The sequence below is a fragment of the Drosophila takahashii genome, chromosome 3L, assembly GCF_030179915.1.
Source record: "Drosophila takahashii strain IR98-3 E-12201 chromosome 3L, DtakHiC1v2, whole genome shotgun sequence".
NCBI classification, from domain to species: domain Eukaryota; kingdom Metazoa; phylum Arthropoda; class Insecta; order Diptera; family Drosophilidae; genus Drosophila; species Drosophila takahashii.
The window spans coordinates 10,232,300-10,249,923 of record NC_091680.1 but is presented as its reverse complement, the minus strand read 5'-3'; the positions used below and the strand labels follow the sequence as shown (position 1 = coordinate 10,249,923).

Here is a 17,624-nt window from a genome sequence, read left to right as displayed (position 1 = left end):
GCTGCAGTTTATTTATGTCTCGGCATCCAAGTATCCGTTTTAGCCCGGTTTATATGCAAGGCACAACGCGCCAGAATGACGCCTTTGGTTTTTGCTGGTTTTTGGTTTATTAATAAGTGCGCAGGGGGAGGCGGTGACTGCTCAGCTGAACATGAATGTTACGAGGGCACAAGGGGGCGTGTCCTGCATATAAATAAACCAAAAAAAAAAAATTGGACCAGCAACCGCAGGAAGGAAACTGTACCAAATGCAGTTCCCTCGCCGGTGGCCTTAGTCGCAGTCGATTCAATTAGGTGACAAAGCTTGATCACACCTGCACTGAAAACATTTTGTAGGTAAAGGTAAAATAACTAAAAAATGTTTACCGATATAAACTTGATCGTTAGAAATTAAATATTTGCCTAAAAATTACTTATAACAAATGAGGTAAAGTAAACAGTCAGAGAATCCTTCCTTAAAATAAGTAATAGGAATATTTATTCACTTAAAATGTATAATTATACCATTTAAGATCAATATGATCCGATCAAAGATCAAATTCGGCTAAAATCTAGTACTGACCTTTAATATCAGTTTCTTTGGTTCCTTACAAACCTATCAAAAAAGATGCAAGACTATTGCGATACAATTTTATTTTATCTCCTCTGCCTGACGCCTTCAAGTTCCGGCGGAGGAGGAAAAGGGGTTTTCCGAATAGGTGTGGAAACGGCGGCGGAAAACCGCAACCGACAAACGTCAACGACTCTAAGGACAACAACGACGGCGACGAGCTGTTAGCCCCTGACCCAGTTTAAATGGCTGAGAGATACAGTGGGAGCGAGCGAGAAGGGTGGAGTGGACCGAGAGAGGGAGATAGAGACAGTGCCGACGTCACCATTTGGAGAACCTTCGTTAGGTGCACGGATGACGATGCTTAGCGCAGATGCCCTTGCCATTTGCCTTATCGCAGCGGTAACAGCGAAGATACTTCTTCAGAGGGACCACACCACCCATTCCACCCCTTTTCTATCCCAATTCAAGAGCAGCCACCCCTTTGACCCCAGACCGCCATGCAAATGTCTACTTTCCGCTCCACTGGTCGTATACGCAATAAACTGATTATTATTGAGCTTTAAATTCAATTTGCGGAGAGCGCGTGGAGTGCATAAAATGCCACAGCGTTGGGAAATGGAAAAAGGTGGCCGGGGAAAGAAGAGATTCATCTGAGATATGCGGCCACCTCCTCGGGAAATCGATCGATTTTTTATGACTCTGCCATGCGTCACTTACTGCCCAGGATTCATATGCAGCACTCGGCGATGCAGCTGCCCTTGCACTTTCCCTAATTAAAGGGGCTTGCGTCAGTTCACATAAATTTGCCATAAGTGCGGTGTAAAGGGCACGCGGATGTATCTGAAAATGGCAATACGTTTATATATTCTTCATATTTCGTTAATAAGCTTAGTTTCAAAGAAATCCGTTTGTATTATTCAAAGCTGCAGTTGTTTTTAATTATTCAAAAGGTTTTGCTGAATCGGATTTAACTTAGCTGTCTATTTGCTGCTAAGGTATTTCTTACTTTTGGTTTAAAAATGGTCGACATTCTAAAATGAGTTGTGAACTTTAGGATTTTTATATATTAAGATAAAATCAACACTTAACAATTGAACATCATTTAAATATTTAAAATATAAACTAAATATCTTAAGAAACATATATTAAATTTAGATAATATGAAGTCTAAATAATCCACGATTTATTCATGCTTATTTTTCTGCTATCCTAGCAAAAACTTTCTCGATTAAAAGGTGAATGCCTAACCTTTGACACTTTGGCAATTACGTTTGATTCATTCACAAGTTTTGCGTAGCTCGCATGCCGAATGTCCTTGTGTCACCCACCTTTGGCGGAGTATTCCCAACCCATCCAGACATCGACAGCTTCTCCCAAGGACCTTGGCTCAATAAAAGGCGAACTACGGCTAACCCAGTGAACCAGTGCGAGAACCGAAAATCGAATTAAATGCCTGGCGACGTGTGGAGCAATGAGGCAAACAAAGTTGCCAATTTGTGCGTGGGGTTTCCCGAGGGCATCCCGCATCTATGGATATATGGATATGAAAGTAGGTCGAGGACAGGATGCGTGATCCAGGAGGTCCGGATTCGAGTTCGCCACTTGGACGGCTTCTTGCGGCAATTATGAATGAAATCCTTTCAGGAGCGAAATCCGTTCCACCGGCAGTAGCCCCAAGGTCGTTCTCTCTCTCTCTCTCTCTCTCTCTCTCTCTCTCTGTCGCTGCTCCTCGAATCCTTGTTCTCTCTGGAGCCGCCCAAGGATTTCTGGCCCGGTTCAGCTCCCGATGCGGTAAACGTCATCGTCATCCGTCGACCTCCATGGCAGGCGTTAACCTTCGGCCGGCGATGACTGCATCATCCGATTTGTGAATGAAAGCAGGGCCAAAGATCCCAGTTTTCCCCTTTTCAATTTATTTGAAAACTTCAGCTCATTAGGAGAAAGCAACAAGAAATCTTTCAGTAATTCAATTTTTTAAATATTGCAAATTTCAGTTAACTAAAACAGGTTAATAAACTTAAAGACTTCAATGGTTTTGTCTAATCTTGTTATTTTGTTAACCCAGTAGTATCTCCGATTCCTGTGATTATATTATGTCCATGTGGGGAGACTAATTAATATGGGACCACAATTCCGACCACATTGGGCTCCTTTAGGCCTTTTTTCGCCCTGACAAATGGTACGTGCATTGGCCCAGTTAGCTTTGCGGTCTATTACCTTCCCTTTGGCCGCTCGACTGCGTTCGGAATAAATGTTTTGTTTATTTCTCCTCTATTTGGGACTCCCCTATTTGTCCACCCGTCCAGGCACGTAGTTTGCTTAGCTCGTTATTCCCAAGAACTGACTGCAGATGTCAGCTTATGCATTCGTTTTGGGTCACTTCTTGTGAATAATTGAAGTTCCCAGGGGAACAGGCCAAAAGAGCCCGAGTACATGGCTAATTACTGAGTTGCAGACGGTGGGATGGCTAAGGGGATGTGGTAATTTATGTCCTTTGTAAGATATGCAGGTACTTCAAAGGACTCCGAAACTTAAGAAGTTCGAGTGTCCACTTAAATATTAATAAATTTCTAATGATGATACTTAAGATGTAAATTACTCAAAAAGGCTAGCCTTTATTAAATGAATTATGTAGTAATCCAAGAAAACATATACTCGAACAACTTTCCGCTCATCAATCACCAAACAACCTGCTCAATTTCCGAGGCCTACTTTTTCGGCACTCCTTGTCAGCTGTCGCTGTGAAATGTAGACATTTTGTTTGCATATCCAGTTCAATTACCGGCACACAGGCTGCATATCTAATGAGAATCAGAGCCACATCCAGCTGGAGTGCCACTCGACCCAATATCACACAGTATTTGCCAGGCTGCCACTTGATTGTTCGCACGTAGACCGGTATTTGGGTCAAAGTGCAAATTAGCATAAGTAATGCCCCCGAAAATGTCCCAGTCCTGGATGCATGACTGCCAATAGCCGAAGATTTAATTCGAACTAAAAATAGCGGCTCGTGTTGCCCAAAAACCAAGGGACTCTTGAGAATTTCATTAAATTTCACTTTCCCCCACAGTTCTTGCTTGAAAAATGAAATTACAGGACGAGTGCCATTAAGAAGCGGCAGAAACAACAAAGATAACGAGCAGGAAACATGAGCAATAAAAATACACAATAAAAAATGAGAACAAGCGTAAAAATATGGTATATGATGGGGGGAAAGGCCATGCTGATGTTGATGATGAGATGGCAAAGGTAAACAAGATACAAGTAAATATTGACATGGAAGTCGTCGGCAGTCATATAAGCGGGGAATGTAATGGAAATAAAAACGAGAATGAAAATGATGCAGGGTGTCTCCTCCCCCGCATCGTGTTTGTGGCCAAAAGTGAAGGCCGCCACTAAAAGACAGTCGAAAAGTTGACAAAGTAGGCCGCAAGTTCAGATTGTTCTTCAAGTTGTCGCGTTTGAGTTTTGCCCTCAAGTTTTCCCCACCCTCATGTGTGGCGAAGCCAGAAAGAAGATTAATTATTTTGCTACTGTTTGCGAACAGCGGTCTGCATGTTTGTACCCTGTAAGTGTACTAAAGTACCTAGGTTGCCAACAAAGGGGGCTGGAAAAAGTTAAAAGCTTTATTATTAATTATGAAATAATGTTTGAAGTTACTGAAATTAATTAACATTACAAAATTATACTAAAATCAAATTATCACTTACACCCAAGGAAAATATTAATATGAAACGATGATTGATTTGATGATATGGGGTATCAGTTTTGACTTGATATGTGGACATGTCAATTCAATATGCTCGAAATGTAAACAACAGGCCAGTTTTAATTTCGTAACTTTGCCCTTTTTCTAATAAAGAAACTATATTTTTGTATGATGTTTTAACAATTAACTTCTAAAATTCCAAACAAACTCGTAATGATTTGAATTAAAATCTTAAAAAGCAAATAAAAAAATAACACATTATTGCAAAAATTCTTGAAAATTCCTTAAAAACTTAAGGGTACTTCCCTCACCCAATCAATTTAAATCAGTAGAGTGGCAACAAGTTGACCGCTTCCTTGATCCCCTGCCCTCCGTCGCCTTGGCTTTTCATGCCCGGCGCGTGCAGCAAATTAACACGCCCTGCCTCATAAAGAGTCGCCCCATTCCATATGAATAAAATGCGGAAAAGGGCGGAGGAATAAGGAGGAATACGGCGAATGTCGGAGGCTGAGGGCCCCGACTCCCTGCGCGAAGTTAATGCCGCGTAGCCTGTTAAAAGGAAACCCGTATTCGATTCCCCCCATGAAATCCGTGCGTTACCTTGAGGGTCCCATAAAGCGAGCAACTCGAGACTCCGCCGCAGAAACGAATGTAAAAATTATTTCCGTTTATTATTAATAAGCAGAACGGAACTTTCATACTCTCGTGCGTGGCGATGAAACTTAAGCCAAAAGATTGGGGTGAAACCGCCAGCGAAGCCCGCATTGAAATAGCAAAGAAAATGCTAAAAATATTCACCCCAACGACAGGCACTTAATTAAATGCTTAAAAATAGCTATTCTCATGGTCGGAAGAGACAGCTGCTGGAGAATGGTATATTAAAGGATGTGAATTGTGGGGGAAACTAGTCCTGGATGCTGTCAAAATGATTACGTGACTGCGGCTGCCGGCTGGAAATGCTCACTTTATTGTTACGAGCATTTGCAATTTCAACTGGCAAACTGGCAACTGGGAAAATGAAATGGGAGAAGCAAAATTCGAAATGGGAACCAAAGAGCAGCCAACGCTTCGTATGAGCAACAATCACAGCTGTAAAAATCACACATACGCCCTGTAGTCGTCCCACAATTGGTTGCCTATCTCTTTATCTCACTTTAATGCCCCAACATTTGTCGACTGTCAACGAGAATTAGGTCAAAGGATATTTTTAGCTCTCCGACTAGTGAGCATGCCAATTCTGTGATATGGGCTGTGTTGTGAAAATATTTAGATTCTGACATTTTTCATCATCTTTTCGGTCACGTCACGTCGGCGGCCCAAGTGATTGAGTGTGTGAGTTGCCAGTAATTTGTTGCTGAGCCGCAAACAACAGAACAACAAATCGGCAGGAGCATCGAGTGCGTGACTGCGGCGGCCATTTAGTGGCAGGAACTTCGAAGGGCCATTAAATCGGCAGGGGTGCCCAATACTCTCCAGTGGTTATGCTTAATATCGTTGCTAATTTCGTTAATTTGATTTGCCAAACAGATGGATTTTTATGATGATTGTTTCGGTTTCAATTTCCCAACGGGAGCCCGCTATTAATTTGAAATCTGTCGCTCAGCCACAAATCAATCAATGCAAAATACAAACCTCTTTCCCGATCCGATGTCAAATCAAACTGTCAGTGGGCTGCGGTTTGGGTCCGGGTTATTCGATATTTATTGTCTGCCTGTTCAGTTGGAATCGTATTAATCAAATGCCTTCAGACATCTTCAGACTCATTATAAATTCAGCACGGATCCCCCATCAAAATGTACAGCGTCTTGACAACCGAGTACAAGTGGTAGCGGAGCAACAGAGATATCTTGATGGCAATTCAATCGTTGACCTACTTTCTTGGACACAACACAATATTCTAGTGGATGGGTTCGGAGCTTAGGAAGCTTAGGCCATTATAGGAGGTTCACCCGTGCGTTGGGCTCCATGCCAGACCCTCCTAATTGCAGTTTCCACATAATCATCATTATGTCTATATGCCATTGATTTGTAGCTATTTTTGGCCAACTTTTTTATGGAAAAACTTTTCGATTGGTGTCGCCAGAAGATGAAGTGCAGATAAAGTAAGCTGTATACGAGGGTGTAAGTTTCGGTTGATGTGGAAACGATAATTATGCTGGTGATATGGAAATAGAGATGATATAAAATGAAAGGTGGCCCCATATTTAATAAAAACACTTCCATTTTGGTGTAAATTATTTCACTTTTATTGAACTCTGTTTGCTTTGTGGCTACTGGCCTTTCAGATGATTACAATTCTTTGCTGCTCCTGCTGCTGCTTAGGTAAATAGTTATTAATAGGTATATGCTGCTGTATATATGTGTATATTAATGCTGATATTGTTTTGTATAATCCGTCAACTTTTATTGCTTTGGCTTGCGATTCAATGCGTTGGCATTCGTATATATATAGTTAGGCCTTGGTTTGCATGGTTTATTTAATAGTTATACCCGTTACTCGTAGAGTAAAAGGGTATATTGTATTCGTGCAAAAGTATGTAACAGGTAGAAGGAAGCGTTTCCGACCCCATAAAGTATATATATTCTTGATCAGGATCACTAGCCGAGTCGATCTAGCCATGTCCGTCTGTCCGTCTGTCCGTCTGTCTGTCTGTCTGTCTGTCTGTCTGTCTGTCCGTCTGTCCGTATGAACGCTGAGATCTCGGAAACTATAAAAGCTAGAAGATTGACATTTTGCATGCAGATTCTAGGAGTTCCTACGCAGCGCAAGTTTGTTTCAAAAGGGTGCCACGCCCCCTCTAACGCCCACAATCGCATATATACGATTTTAAAAATTTCAATATTTTGGAAAAGTAAAAATGCAGTTTTATTGTGTTTATCAATACCTATCGAAATGTAGAAGAAATTTTTTAAATCGGACCATTCGTTAAAAAGTTACGGCGGATCAAAGTTTTTCTCCATCTCTTTCGCACTCCCTTTAGCTGAGTAACGGGTATCTGATAGTCGGGGCACCCGACTATAGCGTTCTCTCTTGTTTTCTCTATAAACTGTAAATGTGTATAACTGCTAAAGTAATGTATATATTGAATACTCTTAAGTCAGTTTCGCGGCTCTTTTAGACTTGCTATATATCGACTACTTCTGAACTCTACTTACTGGAGTGCTGGGTTTATTATATCTTGGAATGTGTTAATCTCTTGGCAAATTATTACTTTTATTTGAATAAAAAGACTTAAGGTAAATAATTTATGTTTCCTAGGAGAGTTCTTGGCTGATTCAGTTAGGATTGCGGAACATAGATAAATGCCTGACAAATTTTGATCCCATTTAACAGTTAAAAAGGAAAGTTACTTAAACTTATCATACATACAATATACTTTACAAGTGATTTCTCTTGGAACAAATGTTTATTACGTGAATCTTGTTTTGCTTTGACTTTTGATAAAGGCACGAATTGTATAAGAATTTATACAAAAAGGAAATCTATTGTGACTTTTCCAATCGATTCAATCAAACTTCTTAATTTCTTTTCAATTTTGTTTTGCGTTTACAGTCTTTGGTATGCGTGGAATGATATTGATCTAGCATCAAAGCGGTGACAAATGTGTGGCTCTAATCTGACGAATTCTACGTATCTACGATTTAATTTATATATATTAAGTGCAAAAGTTATTCAAATTTTTTATAAAACTTTATCGAGTAAGTTTGTTAGATTTTTTTCAAATCTGCCGATGATTTATTGAAGGCTTTCGGATACGATGGACTTGGAAGGGAAGGTTTTTTAGGGATTGCAGGGACAGGGTTACGATTGTTGTATCACAGATTTTGAAATGAATTCCAGAGGAGGGGGTGGGGGAGGTTAAGTGGAAGATGATGTTTCGAATAGATAAATCATTTCATTACTTTACCTTGCAGGTTTTATAGACTTACCTAAAAGTTTTCAAGGATCTTAAAGTATTGAATGCGGACTTTACTTAATTTTAGATAAGATTTACGAAATAATTTAAAATCTTACGGGGCTAATTTTGCAAATTGAGAATTGTGTTTTTTGTGGCCTAAATATCTAATTTTAAATTATATTAGGTCTAAAATAATGTTAAAATGTTTAGTGAGAATATAAAAATTAATCAATAAAAATATTGGTTTAATTTAATAATTAAATAAATTGACTATTTTCTACATAACTTTTCAGCAATTAATTAGTTTTCAACCCAAAATAAATTAAGAACAAGATGATTGCTTAGCTAGCTGATTAGTGGTTCCTGATACTGCTTACTCTCTCTGTCGCTCTGTGTTTTCTACTTATTGGCTTGTTATCCTTTCTATATTCAGTTGAGTACTGGATCCTTAGCGCCTGGCGTACTGACAGCAGACCGAACTGCGCGGCACCCGCTGCGTCGGCAGACCGGACATGCCTTTGAGATATGTGTAGGAGACGGGCTGCCGTAGGATCCTTTGGGGCGGGGGCTTCACCTTGCTTTTGGACGCCGAACAGCAGGACGATGAGGATGATCTGCCCGCTGGCTGGTGTTGCTGTTGTTGTTGCTTGTGTAGCTCGACATTTGAGGCGGACTTGAGAGCCGACTTTAGGGGCAAGGCAGCCGCTGCTGGTGGAGGAGCCGGCGGCGGGGGTGAGGGACCGCTGCAGGACAGCGAACGCGAGGTGAGCGAAAGGCTCTCGAAGGCGCGACGCAGCGAGGATGTGGAGCGTCGATGGAGTCGCGAGAAACTGGCCCGGTTAATGGGCTTCCTCTTCGATTGTTGCTGCACATTCGGCTGCTGCTGCTGCAGTTGCTCCTGCTGCTCCTCGATGTCCAGGGTGCTGCTCGTCTCGCTGGAGGCGCACGACATGGACATGAGCTCCAGTCGCGACTGGTGGGCCACCGAGCCGAGGCCACGCCCCGAGGAGCACGAGTCGGTCGATGAACTGTGCGCGTCCTCCTCCTGGAGCGTGACCCCAGCTACTCCTCCGCCTCCTCCTCCTCCTGCTCCTCCTCGCGATGCTGCAACGCTGGCTGCGTCATCCGACTGAACTAGGTCATCCTGCGACCTCAGGCCGAAGCGGCGGCTGAGCTGCCGAAAGAAGCCCAGATTGCGTTCGTAGCGCGGTGTTGGCGAAACGCTGAGGCTGCCGCCCGGCGAAGGGGTTCCTGTTCCGTTTCCGGTTCCCATCGTGTTGTTGTAGCCCACATTTAGTTGGTTGCTACTGCTGGTGCTACTATTGTTGTTGTTCAGGCTGCCATTGCTGGCCGTCTTGTGCTGCTGCTGCTGCTCGTCGGCGAAGCAGACATGAGGAGTGCCCATCTTTTCTTGCAGTTAAGCCAACCCGGCGTATGGGTAATTTCCTTATTACCAGACTGCTGCCAACCGTGCGTATGCGTAATTTCCTTATTAAGAGTGCAGCCAGTGAATTCTTGGCTTCCTTCTTTGACCAGCGGTGCGTATGAGTAATTTCGTAGGCGTACGATGCGTATGAGTAATTTCCTTGTTTTGAGCACTGCACTTCCGCTTCCGGTGCGAATACTCTCCACTTCCTTTGTTATCCTTGCCGGTGTCTTTGTCCACTGTTTACCTTTGCCTGCTTCCTTTTGTTTGGCCAGCGAGAGCGAGAGAGAACCGACTGGGCACGTTGTCCTGCCGCTTGTGAGTCGGCAAATCGGAAGCCGCTGTCTTTTATAGCCTCGCCCGGCACTCTGCAAAGTGTCCTTAGAGAGAGCAAAAGAGAGAGAGCGGCTCTTCGAGAGAGCGAGTGTCTCTGCAAGGCATCTGCCACCAAAACTCTGCTCCTTGCCACATCCTTTGTTCCTGCATCGTTGCCTAATAATAAAACGGGAAGCGAATTGTGTTTACCGCCGTTGGTTTGTTTTGTTTTTTGTTTGCACTGCCCCCGGAGTTTGCGCCGCTGGCCGCCAGGTGGTGTCAATGCACGCGGTCTGCTTTTGGATTCCAGCCACTTCTAGGTGGTCAAATACCTGGTATTATCAGGGGGAATAGTGCATTGTGCATAGTGCAATAAGAATTTACCAAAAAATCATCTGCTAATATTTCCTATATAACTTGATTGCAATTTTAAGATTAATATACTCGATAAAAATTATCTTCACTATTTTATTTATTTAATTAAGTTCATATTTAATATCATCATGACCTTTCTTTTATTTTAAGGTGGAACTGGGCTACTAGAAGAACTTTACTGTAAAAAATATTGTACTATAATTTATTTTTGTTTATAAATCTTATGTTTTTATTAACATTTCATTTTAGTTAAAATGTTAGTATTATCCCATTGATTCGCAGGCATCTGTTATTCGAGACGGAATTCCAAGGAATTCGGGACACTCCTGCTACTCCCTTTAATTGTTTTCCTTTCTCTCCCCACAGAGCCATCAATTATTAATCAGCTAGACGTTTTCATTTCACTTTGTTCCGTTTGACTTTCTTGGTTGATTTAATTTGCCATTGTCGAAAATAGAACTGAGGGGCTTGTTGCTGCTTGTACTTGAGAGACCTGAGCCTGATTTGCCTAAAAATATCCTTGACGATGACAGTTTTCAAGGACTCTAGGCGGCGCTCTTAAGAAACCAAGAGGCTTTTGGGTGAAGCAATATTTTATCAAAATTTCACCTCACTTAAGTTTGGGGGTCGAAAATAGATTGGGCCTGCTCCTTTCTTGTTGTTGGTTTTTATTTAATTGCGCCCAAAATTGATTTTAATGCGCTATAAATAAAGCCGAATGCCAATTTTGTGTGAAGGCATTTTAAGACAGGCTAAGACGGCGGCGGCTTAATGAAGTCCTTTGTTTTGACTCCGAGACGATAAAATGGTGGGGCATGAAAATTCAAAAGATGGGCAGTACTAAAAGCTAGGAATCAGGAGGTGTCGACAGCGGCGGGATTTTCCTCACTCCGCCTAGAAAAGCGGCGAACATCTAATTAGAGGCGCAATTGTTGACACCAACTGACGTCAGAGCGGCCAGCGATTTTGTTTTGGCCAAAATGACACAACTCGGAATTCAATTTGGGCCTGGGGTTCCATTGTCGTCGACTTGTTAAGCGCTTGTCGCAATCATTTAGCGGCGCATTAACTCATTTCGGCTTAATCAACTTTGTCAACAGATTAATGAACAAGCTTAACTGTTTTCCTGCCGGCGATTGACCCCAGTTTTCAAATAAACTTTGAAAGATTTTAATTATATTGGGAAAACATTAAGTGATTTGCAGTACAAAAGCCTTAAAAAGGCATTAAATAAAAAAGTCTTTGTATTTAATGCTAGAAATATATTACTTTAAGTGGAATTAGAAGGCCATCATGTACATTTTAAGCTTTGATTAAATTATTATGTTTTTTTTATCATTTATCCATTATTTCAAAAAGCTTGAAAATTTAATTGGATTTTAAGAGTGAATGGAAAATAAAATATTTATAAACAATAAAATGTTTAAATGTTTAACATTATAGATATATTATAGATATATCATTAAGATATATGACAACTATTTTATTTAGATTAAGGAAATTACTAAAGCTTTTAAACAATTTTGCTGAACCATAACCTTTGAATAGTTGATTGTTGTATTGTAATTACAGAGTCCTCTTTCCACAGGATTCCTAGAATGCGTGCATGTTATCTTTGTTTCTGGTATCCTTCCATTGAAAAATCAGAAACAATGCACAGAAACATATCCCTGTCGAATTCCTGGAAGACATTTATTAGAACGCAGTTTTCTAGCGAATGATACCAATCAATTTAAACATATGAAATTCATTTCCTAACTGCGTCATAAAACTATCCAAGATACAGAGCAATTTGTCGCCCATTGTTTACAGAAATTCGGGTTAAAGGCTTTTGTTTGTTTGCGGATAAATCATGCATTTTAATTTGATTTTTTAGGACAAACTGTGCCAAGGATATCCAACCCTTTGGGCTTGAGGCTTGTTTATTATGGGCTGGCTATTATACAAGAAAGGGTTCAAAGACACAATGACCTCGAAGCGATTGCTTGGGCAGGGGCCCCACATCCATCGCGTCCATCCAACGTCCTCGGTTTGAAGAGCCTTAATAATTGAGGTGTCATCAAATTTTAAACGCTTTCGTTTGTCACGCCCGCCAAGTGCAGCGGTAACGATTAACGTCACACGGACATGATATGCGCCAGTCAAAACTATAAGGTCGAGTCCTTCGGCGACTTGATTTTGAGGACTTTGCCTACATCATCGGCAGCCCCGAAAGGCCACTGTTCCCAGGGAACAGAGTGCCGCAGACTGTTACCCAAACAAAAGGAGGCCACGTGCAGGATGTGCTCCCCTCTCTCTCTCTCTCTCTCTCTCTCTCGCAGGATGTGCTCTCTCGCTCTCTTTCGGCCGGAGCTTTTGCCTACGTTAACGGTGTCCTTTAGCTTTCGCCAAACCGTTACGAATCGAAGCTCCTTGGCCAATGCAATTCGGTTCATTCGCTTTGTCTTCCCTTCACCTTGAATGCAATTAAAATCATTTTGGTTTCGTTTTTTCATATTCATGTATATTTTATTTTATTGACAACTAGACTTAAGTGTTAGGTTATCTCTGTTTAGTTAGGATCTAAAAATATATAGGCTCTAAACATTTTCGCTAAGTTTTCATTATCATCTACAATACCATTTACAATTCATCATGATATTTCATTGTTTAGAATAATTGGTTTGGTTTTAAAAAAGTTTCGATTTATTGGAATGTGAATTATTGTAAAATGTTCCTCTATTAGTGTGTTCTTAAGAATTTTCCGTTGTATAAATTCGTAAAATTTTGTTTTGTTCTTAATAGTCATTGAAATCAGTGCAAAATATATTTGTTAAACTAGTTCAAAAGTGCAAAAATTTGTTTTGTTTTCAAAGTATACTGAAACGGTTGAACTTAAGGGCTCAAAAACTGTGGTTTCAAGAGCTACTTTCGAAAGATATGTGAGGGGCTTCTAAATAACATTTCGTTTGACTTTAAGCTAAATTTAATTTGTATTCGTTTGTAAACTGAAAGTCCCTAGATTAGCCGAAGACAATTAGATCATCTAAGGTGTATATCGTAGCACATAGATAGGTTTTTGATTCTCTAGGTACACTTATTGGGCCTAAGCTTTGACACATTTATAAAATATGTTGGCTGCTCTTCTGTTTTTATTTTTTTTCGGTTGTAAACCCCCTTATTTTCCGTTTTCCCTCTACTCAAATCTCGGTTTTTTCAGGCACTACTCGTACATCACTAGAAATTCCTAAGTATATTGTTCAAGACCCCCAACCAGCTTGCAGCTCTCTGTGATTTCTCCCTCATATTAGGCATTTTTTTTTAATTTTAGTACATATGCTGCAGGGTGTAGGGATAGCAGACAGCGTAGCTGGGCACCCGGGAATACAGGCCCGACATGCCCTTCATGGAGACATACTGGACCGGCGGCCGAAGGATGCTCTGCTGCTTCTTCTCCTTCTTGGAGGCGGGGGCGCCGGAGGACTTGTGGCTGGAGCTGCTACTGCTGCTGCTGTTCGAGTTGTTCGGCGACAGGGACTTCTTGGGCTGCCGCAGGGGAGTGCTGCTGCAGGACAGCGATCGCATCGAGGCGTTTCCCGTGGAAGTGGAGAAGTGCTGCAGCATGCGGCTCACCGATGAGGAGATGGAGATCCTGCTGAGATGCAGTCCCGGCGACTTGGCAGAGGCGGCTGAGGCGGATCGCGGTTTGCTGTTCTCGTTCTCGTCGTGCCGCAGCTCCACCTCGTCCTCCGCCTCATTGCCGCTGCCCTCCTCGCTGGTGTCCTCCTCGAAGTGCAGCTGCGGATGCAGTTGCTCCATGGCGCTGCCTGGCCTGTAGACGGCCTCCACATAGATGTGTCCCTGCTGGTCGTAGTAATCCAGTCCTGGTGAATATCTGGAGCAGGCCGAGGCACTCGAAGTGCGCGAGGTGTGTTCCAAATCCAGGGAAGAACCATTGATGGGACACTCGTGGCTGCCCCGCTCGTAGCTCAGGCTGAACGAGTCCGTGGAGCTGCTCCTGATGTCGTCCTGGCTGCTGTAGACCGTCTCGTTCTGGTGGTTCTGGTGGTGGAAGTGCCTGCCCAGATGCCTGCTGAGCAGCTGCAGCAGACTTCTGGAGCGGGACAGCTTCTTGGGCCCATTCCTGGGGTGGCGATGCAGCTTCTGCTCCTTCTGCTGCTGCTTGCCGAGATCCATGGAGGAGCTGGCCGCCGAACTGCCGCTGGAACTCGACTTGGAGCCATTGTTGGGTGACAGAGTATCCATGGTTCGAATTTTATTTAATTTTTTTAAATGTTTCTAAGTTCACTTTTCTTGTGGCACTGGCACAGTATTTCAGTTCGAGTTCTTAGTTTTCAGCTTTTAGTTTTCTTATTTTCAAAGCAACTTTTTTCTGGCTAACGCGAACCGCTGAAGTCTCGATGAAGACTACCAGTGGCAGGCGCTGGGCACCCGCTTTTATACAGCTCCTCAATGTCGTGGCAGCTTCGCATCCTAACCTTCGCCCCCACGAGGACACTGCCGAGGGTTCGTTTGTGGCTTCGGGTGGCCGATCCCGATTCGCCTGCCATACTGACACACACCCGTCGGAAATCAGTGCCCTGTGTGCCGTCGAGAAGGACACTACACAGGACTCACAGGACAAGCTGGAGCTTTTTCGCCTTGCGAGTTGGAAAACCTGTTGCTCGCCTCGGGCTTTTCCGCTCAACGTGACTGCTGATGCCTTCCCTTTCAGCCAGGCCAACAAAGCCAGCTAACAACACCTTGGGCGTCGCTGGTTGCACTTTTGAGTTTTTAGCATTGTTGTGCGTGATGGGGAACGTGATCCGTGCACGTCATTCACCCGAGCGACGAGGTTCCTTGTGAGCACTACCCAAAAAATAGTAGTGATTCCAAAAGGGAAGCGGTAGACTGCTTCCAGAAATTACTGGTCGGGATTTGGAGTCTTTTTTATAATAATCACCAAACAAGAGAACGGTTTCATGAGTATCATTTAAATATTTTACAAGAAATTCATTTTGTTAAAATGTTTGTCTTATTTTTGAAATGTCCAATTTATGAACAACATGATGTAGGCATTGTGCGTTTGATTAAGCTTTTTAAGGTTGGCAGCATAGGTATTCTGTTTTTTTTTTAAATGGATTAGATTAAATAATAACATTTTTCACTTTAGATAACATATCAGCTTAACGATTTTTCTATTTAACATTATTTGGATAATATAAATACAATTTTAGATTTGTTTAAGCAGGTGTGTATTTGAAATAAGAGGGTCAAAATAAAGTACTAAGGAAGCAGCAATACAACAAAAAATCTTTAGAAATCTGAATCTACTTTTTGTTGTTATTGGTCGTCATACCAGCCACTAATCATGTTTTTCGTTCAGTGTGCCACGCCCAACACCTTTACACGAGCAAGTTGGGCGCACACTTTAATAGTTCAAGACTTGGGTCAAGAAATGGCTAAAATGGGCACATGCTCAACGTAACGTGCAAGTGTCGCATCTCAAACTTATCGCCATGTGTCCGGAAATCACGAGTGGCAGTGTGTGGATGAGGAATTCCTTTAATCCCTGATAGTGGCTGCAATTATGTGCTTCGCCCCACAGGTTGCATCTCCTTCGCCTTGGGACTCAAGCTGCGTTTGCACGTTTTGCAAACGCATTTCGGTTATGCAGAGCCACCCGAAGACACAACTGCTATAAATAAATGAGAGACACCGTCGAGGACATTAGCATAATCGGTAGATCGAAAAGGTCGTTGCTTAAAATACGCCGACTGAATCATTTCGAAGGGAGGAAATTTAGAACTAATATAGACAACATTATTCTGACACCCACATGAACTTAAAATCCGAATCAATCAAAAGGGTTTTGTGACCGGAAATCGAAAATCCAGAAAATCAGTCACTGGGTCACCAAAGTGCCCGGGGATATGTCACGTACTCGAAGTCCACCCAGCACTATATAGTTCAATATATATATCAACCTGACCTGGGCTGAAAAACAAGGCTTAACAGTGCGTGCCTAGGAAAATAGTGAAAAGACTTTTGTACGATTTTCGCTTCTATTTGCCGTGGCTCTTGGCTTTTATGCGGAATCGGAATGAAAATCAGAATCAAAGGAGGAATGAGGACAGCGACAGGGCGCCGATTCCGAGATCGAGGGCGCCATAGCGATTGGCATACGGATAGGGGTAGCCGTAGGGTCCCGGGCTGTTGTGGTAGTTCTGGTAGTAGGGTACTCCTCCTCCGTAGTAATAGGGTCCCGGCTGGGGTCCCACGTAGGGCTGCTGATAGCTGACACCGAAGGAGACCAGCGGCTTGGCCTTGAAGCAGGTGGTGGTGGCCACCGCCAGGAGCACTGCTAACTGCAACGGGAGAAGGTGAAGTGAGTGGTGCTACTCAGCTCGAGGAGGGAATCGATTGCCTACCCAAAGATAAGTGCGCATTTTCTCTTTAACCAGCAAACTACGTCGTCCAGAGTCGTTTTCACTTTGAGCTCCTCTCTGCACTCCCAAAGACCTTTTATATCCAAAGCTTCCCGGTTCCCGGGACCCAAAGCCTGTTTTTATATTGGGTAAACAACTTGCCGGGGGTCCACTCCCTGCAGCACGTTCTAAATTCAGTTCATTCCTTGGCCAGCTGCACGCCGAAAAAGTTTAAGGTCTTAAATCTAGTTTTAAATATATTAATTTATTTATAAATAAAATATATTTCAGGGAAGGTTAATGTACTTGCCTACATCCTTCAAACAAACTAATTAAGAACATTTTTGATTGTTTTTCTGTTAATGAAACTCCTTTTTTTCTTTTTAAATTTCTAAAAAACATTTATAACTATGTTTCTAGTGTATTTATTTAGCTGAGCAATGTAAGTTTGTTGTTCGCATAGATTTGCCTGCCTGGTCGGCTGGTATTTCTTTAGCCATTAATTGGACATTGTAAAACCTTGAACTTTTCCATGGACCGCATCAGATGCCGATGCAGATGGCGTTGAAGGTACTCCTGCTCCTTTGGCAGGAACAGGTTTTCCCTTCCATGGAAATGATGGGCTCTAGTAAGCTGATATTGATGCCACCTTCCCTCGGCATTCCACCCAATCAGAGGTATCTGTTAGCCAGATGAGTACTTTCTGATTAGCTTTGCATAATGAACGCGAACTCAATCTAGTTTCGTAATCATCAATCAGCGGGTTGCTGGGCAGTTAAATACGCTGTAATTATTTTTCTATAATGTGTTATTTTACTTTTATTGGCATTTAAAAAAAAATAATAATAAGAAGATTTAAATGTGTTTTTATATTTTCCCTAAAATTATGAACATTTTTGTAGACTTATTTAATTTTAATTTATATTTCTACTATAGTAATT

General features: G+C 42.2%; 4 protein-coding genes across 4 annotated transcripts in view; 1 reads left to right on the top strand and 3 right to left on the bottom strand.

The window, feature by feature from the left end:
- Positions 1-17,624, top strand: part of LOC138911801 (alcohol dehydrogenase 1-like) — a 176,248-nt gene that overhangs the window by 37,572 nt on the left and 121,052 nt on the right. The window lies entirely within an intron of this gene.
- On the bottom strand, positions 8,434-9,890 carry LOC108069968 (myb-like protein AA). The gene has a single exon (XM_017160251.3). It carries the CDS (start codon positions 9,563-9,565, stop codon positions 8,609-8,611), a length of 957 nt encoding a protein of 318 aa, XP_017015740.2. The 5' UTR covers positions 9,566-9,890; the 3' UTR covers positions 8,434-8,608.
- LOC108069984 (uncharacterized) lies at positions 13,583-14,586 on the bottom strand. The gene has a single exon (XM_017160270.3). The coding sequence runs from the start codon at positions 14,519-14,521 to the stop codon at positions 13,583-13,585; it is 939 nt and encodes a 312-aa protein (XP_017015759.2). The 5' UTR covers positions 14,522-14,586.
- LOC108069981 (uncharacterized) lies at positions 16,372-16,732 on the bottom strand. Its single transcript, XM_017160267.3, has 2 exons — positions 16,687-16,732; positions 16,372-16,623 (listed from the first exon to the last, which is right to left on the bottom strand). The coding sequence occupies exons 1-2, from the start codon at positions 16,702-16,704 to the stop codon at positions 16,372-16,374; spliced, it is 270 nt and encodes an 89-aa protein (XP_017015756.2). The 5' UTR covers positions 16,705-16,732.

What these genes read in the sequence shown, in the direction of transcription:
- LOC108069968 (XM_017160251.3), bottom strand. Translation starts at nt 9,565, where the DNA reads ATGGGCACTCCTCATGTCTGCTTCGCCGACGAGCAGCAGCAGCAGCAC.
- LOC108069984 (XM_017160270.3), bottom strand. Translation starts at nt 14,521, where the DNA reads ATGGATACTCTGTCACCCAACAATGGCTCCAAGTCGAGTTCCAGCGGC.